The sequence below is a fragment of the Gekko japonicus genome, unplaced genomic scaffold, assembly GCF_001447785.1.
Source record: "Gekko japonicus isolate JY-2015 unplaced genomic scaffold, Gekko_japonicus_V1.1 scaffold1304, whole genome shotgun sequence".
Lineage (NCBI taxonomy): Eukaryota > Metazoa > Chordata > Lepidosauria > Squamata > Gekkonidae > Gekko > Gekko japonicus.
The window spans coordinates 284,682-291,871 of NW_015171543.1; the positions used below are offsets into that span (position 1 = coordinate 284,682).

At 44.1% G+C, this 7,190-nt stretch overlaps 1 protein-coding gene across 1 annotated transcript in view; it reads left to right on the plus strand.

The window, feature by feature from the left end:
* The window catches only part of ATP10A (ATPase, class V, type 10A), a 162,312-nt gene that overhangs the window by 153,520 nt on the left and 1,602 nt on the right, over positions 1-7,190 (plus strand). The window contains exons 18-21 of the mRNA XM_015419655.1: positions 1,114-1,314; positions 2,501-2,581; positions 3,154-3,258; positions 5,942-6,129. Coding sequence (XP_015275141.1) covers positions 1,114-1,314; positions 2,501-2,581; positions 3,154-3,258; positions 5,942-6,129 — 575 coding nt within the window. The remainder of the gene's footprint in view (positions 1-1,113; positions 1,315-2,500; positions 2,582-3,153; positions 3,259-5,941; positions 6,130-7,190) is intronic.

Consider the following 7,190-nt stretch of genomic DNA (forward strand, 5'->3'; position numbering starts at 1 on the left):
CAACTACTCCAGGGTACATAAGTGGATGACTTCAGTGCTAGTTTTATGGGGTTGTCACTACATTTCTCAGAATGCATGACCCACACCTCAACAGTGGAATTAAATGGCTTTGCAGTGGGTATGCTCTTAGAGATACACATTTTAAATGCCCTGCAGTTTTAAACTGTTCATAATAAAAATCCTGGAATTGTGCAAAAGATGAGAAGAAATATGTGTGACATTCATTAACAAGAAGTTTCTTAGTAGTACGAGGTTAGAACAAGAGTGTCATGCAAACACTGTATCAGGAGGGGATAATGATTACAGCAGCTGACATGCTCAACACAGAGGCAGGTTTCAGTCAAATGAGCTGAATATAGGGGGTAAAACCTGTGTATACAGGCCATTATGCAGATGTGATGCCTAGCATGTGAAAATTTAATGGGGCTCAAGGCCACAGAGGGCAATTCACTGCCCCCACACACACATGTCCAGTGAAACATTGGCCTAGTGCTCACATGTGTTCGTCACATAAAGCATCAAACATACGTTGGTCAAAGGAAATACAAGTTGGAACTCAAGGATTGGAGAGGGGGAAAGGTACAAATAAAGGAAACTTTTTATTCCTCCTTTTCCTGTTCCACACAACAAATCAAATCATTGGGAACTCCACTGGACTCAGAGAAAAGTCCTTTTCAGATGTTTCATTTTGGGCCTCCAAGAGGTGCACACCGTTTCTTTACTTCCCTGTACAGTTTAACCATTGTAGAGGTTCCTAATGGTTGATGTAGTTCAATGAGAAAATCAGTTTCTGAGAGCAAGAACGTCCCTTGCTGGGGATCTTCTTGCAAAGGGTGGACAGCAATCTGCCAGAGATGCTCTCGCGCTGGAGGTCCTGCACTGAGCATAGTCGGACTAGATGGCCTATAAAGCCCCTTTTAGTTCTGTGATATTGGTTCCATTGAATCTTTCCCATTTCAGGGAAAGGACTTAGATGGGGCTTATTTCTAGTAAGCAAGGAGAATATGTCTGAAAAGGGAGATATCGTGTTGCCCTTTTTACAGGCTGCTGTGGTGCTTGTAAATCCAGCAGACTGTGTATAGTCAATGCATTGCTTTCTTTCTCCTTTTTCAGATGTTTGTGGCCCTTCTTTTCTGGTACCAGTTCTACTGTGGCTTTTCTGGGACTTCAATGATAGACCAGTGGTACCTGATCTTCTTTAACTTGTTATTCTCCTCCCTTCCTCAACTGATTTCTGGAGTGCTTGATAAAGACGTACCTGCAGATATATTAATTGCTGTGCCCCACCTCTACAAAAGTGGCCAGGACATGGAGGTACCAACTTGTCTTTACTGTAAATGTGTTCTCAGTCTGCAGTGTGAAGTTGGAACTAACCAAAGGACACTAAGAATTTTTTTTTACAATAAGCCATTTCCATTGTTATGCCTTTTTGAAAACTTCTGTCAGTAGACCAAGCACTATCTACTAGAAAGTTCTCTATTTAGAATGTTTGGTTACCTTTTCTAAAAACAGCTCTAAGAGCACAGGCAAGTGTCAAAACGGTAGAACAAACTGAGATCAGGGTCAGGATGTAATCCTAGCACTGTGTGGCATTCTGCCTTACTGAGGTCCCTCCTCTCCCTAAACCCCACCCTCCCTGGCTCCACCCTCAAATCTCCAGGTATTTCTGAACCCAGAGTTGGCGACCCTAATCCTAGGTCTGGGAGGTGGAAGATGGAGCATAAAGCCAAATAAAGAATTATGATACATACAAGCCAAACTACTACGACATCTTTAGGGATTTTGTTTGCCAAATTGCTAGACAATGGAAAGTCATTTATAATAATCGGAGAAGGCTCATTATTATGTAATGTCATTGGCCCCAGCTCTCCAGAGTTTAAAGTAGAGAAATGTCTGTCCCCCAAAACCTGGGCCCTGAGGGTCAAACGACATGTTCAGGTTTTTAACAAGTTGAATCGGGGGTCCCTGCGGCCACAGAGCAGCAGCAGGGAATGGCTTTTTTAAAAAATAAGGGAGAATCCAAACAGGCTCAGAATGCCACCACTGGGAGAGGAAGGTCTCCTGCTCCCCCCCCCTTCCCCAAGCAAAAACAGCACGGGGGGGATTTGTTTCCCTGTTTTCACTGTAGTACTTGGAGTATTCTGTGCACATAGAGTAGCAAAAATGGGGAAATAAGTTCCCTAAGTGCTTTTTCTGCACAGGGAACTCAGACCCAATTTCTTAAAAACCCTAAATGTGTAGTTTAGCCCTTAGATCCCTTAACCAGAGAAACCACAGATTGAGCCTGGAACATTCAGTATGCCAGGCACATGGATTTCCTTTGAGCCACAGCCCCTCTCTGAGAACTTGAGCTAAGCTCAAGAGTCTAGGTGTGGTTGTGGTCGAACCAGACTGGGAGGCAAGAGAAAGGAGAAGTATAGCTTCCTGGTTTCAGTTTAGTGGGAAGAAGGTGGTATCCGTACTGATTTTGGACTCTCATTCTGTGTTTCTCTATTTGCAGGAGTACCAGCCACATATGTTTTGGATGAACATGATTGACGCTCTCTATCAAAGCCTAGTTTGCTTTTTCATCCCTTACTTTGTAAGTTGTCAGCTGTAGTCAAGTTCAGAGCTGACATTTCCTTACTCTGTTCTCTGATAAGAGTGAAATGAGGGTCAGGTTTAGCAAATATACTTTGGGTGGGACTACAAATGAGAGGAATATGTCTTCCTCCCATGTGGAATGGCTGTCATGGGCCTGTGAAGTGCATATATAGACATCCGGAGATATCATAGATCTTGTTACAGATATGAGAAATGGGGCTAGTGCGAGGGGAGGGTGAGAATCACAATGCCAATTGGAGTGAAATCAGACATTCTGTCTGTCATACAGTGGGGCTTACAGGGTTATTTTTATGAACCGTGCAGAGCTTTCTGATATAAAATGTTGGGCAATGGTTCTGAATAATGTTTCAAAATGGAGATCTGGACAGGCTTTCTCTCAAGAACGGCAGGCATTTATGGCAGCTGGCTATGGCAGCTGGCTCGGAGAAATAGATGGTCTAGAGTGAAGTTGAATTAGGATTTCTGGTCGACTGGAGAGAACTTGATAATGCTGTGTACAAGACAATGTAAAGTTCCATATTTTCTTAAACCCTGTTTTAATGTTTTCAGACTTACTATGATTCAGATGTGGATATATTCTCCTGGGGAACCCCAATCACCACTGTAGCTCTCGTCACCATAATACTGCATTTGGCAATTGAAACCAAAACTTGGGTAAGTTGCCTGAATGAACACAGCATAGCAACCCGCTGTGTTTCGTATGGTTGTCTCACGCATTTTCCTTACTGTACTCCTTCAGTGTGTTTCTGTTGAGTCGGTTTTCTGAGCCATACCAAAAGAGATGGCTTGCGAATGTAGCATACATTATCTGTATATCTAATAGCCAAGATGCCCCCTCTGCTAATGATTTGCTTTCATTTGCCATGCAAGTGATCTAATGCTAGAGGATGTAGTCAGGCATTTTGTCAGAGAACATCCACTCTGTGTGCGTGCATGTGTGTGTGTGTAAAGATGCACTAGTACTAGGTAGATGGATTAAGAACATAAGAGAAGCTGGGGCTTCCGGTTAATGGTGACACGCAGGCAGACGCATCTCCTGGACCTCCCGGGGATGTAATCTGCTCACCAGCGTGTAGGAGGGGGTGTGACGGGTCGCGGCCCCCCTGGAGCCTTGGCAAAAGGCTCCTAGCCATGGGGCTTTTGAGGGGCGACCTCTTCACTGGCGCGATGCTGGAGAATTGAGGCGCTCCTCCGCCCTGATGGTCCTGCCACTGAGTGTCCGAATGGACTTAGAGACGCTGACCGGGACAAGCGTTGGAGGTCAAGCGAAATGAACGATGCCGAGAGTGGCCGAATGGCCAACAGTGAACTGTGAGTCAGGTTAAGCAAGCATGAGAATTTAAAAAGAAAGCTACCCCCCCTACAGAGCAACGAAAAGCGAGCGGGGGAGGGCCCCCTCCCAAACGCATGAACGAAAGCACAAAATAAAGAGGGGGGAGCGGAAGAATAAGCATCCAAATCTGTTTTAAGAGACTTACCAGTGCATGGTAAAGCATAAGGGCGAATTTCAGAGACTTTGGCAACTTTTAAAATAGTAAACAATCCATAAAGATGGCGGGGAAGAAAGCAGATAAAGACAAACTGTTGAAAACGAAACTAGTGGGTAGCCCTCGAGCAGAAGAGACTGCTGAGCTCTCCAAAATGCTGGCAGACTCCCTGCGCCCACTGCTGGACTATATGACCAATATCAAGCAACAGCCGTCAGCAATAAGTCAAAGTATGGCTTCTCAGCAGCTCCAATTGACTCAGTCTCTAAAAGTAATGGAGCAAACGGCTGAGAAGGTGAAGGAAGTAGATGCCAATACTAAAAGAGTTAAGAAAAAGGTGCAAAAGCTGGAGATGAAGCAAGCTGTGGAAGAATCACAACTTTTACAGCTGCAGATGGGTACCGGAATTAAAAGGAGAGAATCTGAAGCAATTATACTGAGTGAAGCATTAGTCCCAGTAACAGATTTGAAAGCAGAATATCTTTACAGCGAGATGGATGTGGTCTTCAGATCCTATTCCTCATACATCAAGAAAAATAATCTGCCTGGGGAGACAGTAGTCAGATTCTCGAAGAGACACATGAGAGACTCTATCTTGAAAGCAACTACTGGAACACCCTTGAGAATCGGGGACAACAACATCAGGATTTTAAAATATATCTCATTTGAGATAAGACAGAAGAGAAAGAAATATAAAGATTTAATCCTTTTTCTACAAATAAATTGCATCAGTTACAAATGGTTAATTCCTAAATGTTTCATTTTCAAACTCCATGACAAAAAAGGAAAGATTGACTCTGTTTTTAAAGCACATGAGTTCCTGAGAGTACAGCTGGGAGAACCAACGGAGGACAAGAAGAGGAAAGCAAATCAAATGACGAGTTGGGCATCATGTCTTCTGATGAGGACTCCTTCTGAAAAGGGGGCGGCCGCCCCCAAAAGTCCATATAAACTGAGGATGAGACGAGATAAGAAAAAATGATTTGTGTCTGGAAAATATATATTAACTATGGGATGCTCTTGGGTTTCATTAAACAGATAGATTGATGGGTAAAAAGATAAATGATTTAGCATAACCGACTACGTTCAAAGTAATACTAGCGATTAAGAATAACAACTATATAAGCTGTATGTTATGATCTCTTATTCTTGGGGTTTTAGTTACTAGTGGTTTGCTTTTCTTTCCCCCTAGTTGTAGTTTTCCCTCCCTAATTTTCGGTTACAGTTTGTACTATTTTGAAAAAAACAATAAAACACTCCCCCTCGGGGATCAAAAAAAAAAAGAACATAAGAGAAGCCAATGTTGGATCAGGCCAATGGCCCATCCAGTCGAACACTCTGTCACACAGTGGCCAAAAATACCAGGTCCACCAGTGGACCAAGGAAAGGAAAAGAGAGCAAGTGAACTTTTTTTTTGTTTTGATTTGATTTCAATTTTGGGCACAATTCCAAATGAAATGATTTTGTGAGATACTTGAGCGGTGAGGTCACAGGCACTGTCCAATAGGTGCTGGTGATAACAGGCGGCATATCCATAGAAAAACAGTATGTACGCCCGTTTTAATTAGGGAACAGTAATCTCAGTAGTTGCATCTTCTAGCTTGAGGATTGGGAAACAGGAATTCCTGTTGTGGGAGTTTTGGTTGAGTCAGCATCACCTGGCAGCTGTGAAGTTTTGGCAGGAAAAAAGGCCAGCATGGGGCCTTGGCAATCACCCCATGGTTAGCAAGGGCTTCTCCTTTCCTTCTGGCTAGAAAGCATTCTACTTTCCTATAGTCATGTATTTTCATATGTTCGCATTCCAAGAAGGCACCATAATGACAAAGTAATTTTGAGTGTGTTTCTTTTAGACTTGGCTACATTTGTCGTCTTGTGCCTTCAGCATTGGATTGTTCTTCACTGTGGCACTAATTTACAATGCATCTTGCCCAACATGCTATCCTCCATCCAATCCCTACTGGATTATGGAAAAGTTGATGGGAGATCCTATGTTTTATCTGACTTGTTTTGTTACACCTGCCGTTGCTCTGCTTCCCAGGTACGTTATCCTTGCTTGTGTCTGTTCATCAGTCAGCATGTGCAAATGTCAAACTAATCAAAATACAGCATAGTGTTTAAATGAATCCATGGTCTTATTTTGTAAACACTGGCCTTCAGGGCTTTTTTTGTAGCAAAAGCCCAGCAGGAACTCATTAGCATAATAGGCCCCACCCAACAGCATAAACTCACTAGCATATTAGGGCACACCCCTGACAGTGCAGCTCATTAGCATATTAGACCACACACCCCATGCTTTCCCTTGGCTTGCCTGGGCAAGCCCCCCCTTTCCCTTGGCTTGCCTGGGTGTCCGGCAGCTGTGGGGGAACCGGGCAAGCTAGCCCTTGGACAGGCCGGGGAAGGCACGGGGAGGTCTTCCAGGGCCCCCCTGGTCCACCCACCTTGGAGTCGCCGTGGGGGTCGCTCTCCAGGTCTTCCCTCTGTAGCCATGCATGCAGAGGTTTTGGCTGTAGTGGGCGTGGCCAACTCTGAAGCCAGCCGGAACTCCGTTTCTGTGCGTTCCTGCCCAAAAATAGCCCAGCTGGCCTTAACAAATACAGGAAATGAACATTAAATAAATCAGCACACTGTAGATTTTATCTGACCTTTAGGTAACATAGCAAAACACATGTAATTAGGTAGAAAGAGCCCTGTGCTGACGGTCATGCAAGCCCTATGAAGTAGGCTGGTTCTCCATGGGAGGGAGTGGGCCCCATTCCCTGGCATTCATTCTAACTTCTATAGTGAACCTTGATCTTGTGCAAATGTACATTTATAACCACCTCCAGACAATTTTAACAATATTTTAAAGCATTTGTACCCTACTTTTTCCCCCAAAAGGAACCCAAAACAGCTTACAGCCACACAAAAAAGGACTATACACACAAGCCAGTACACAAAACAACACCGACCCTGGACTGTGAACCATGGGCCAGGAGCCCTTTGACACTTGCGCTCCAGCTTACACCCAAGGGCCATGTCCAAGGTTTATAGGTATCTGAACAGGAAGGGGGGGAAATGGTCAGCAAGATGGTGCAGCTGTTAATGCTATTTCTCCACTCT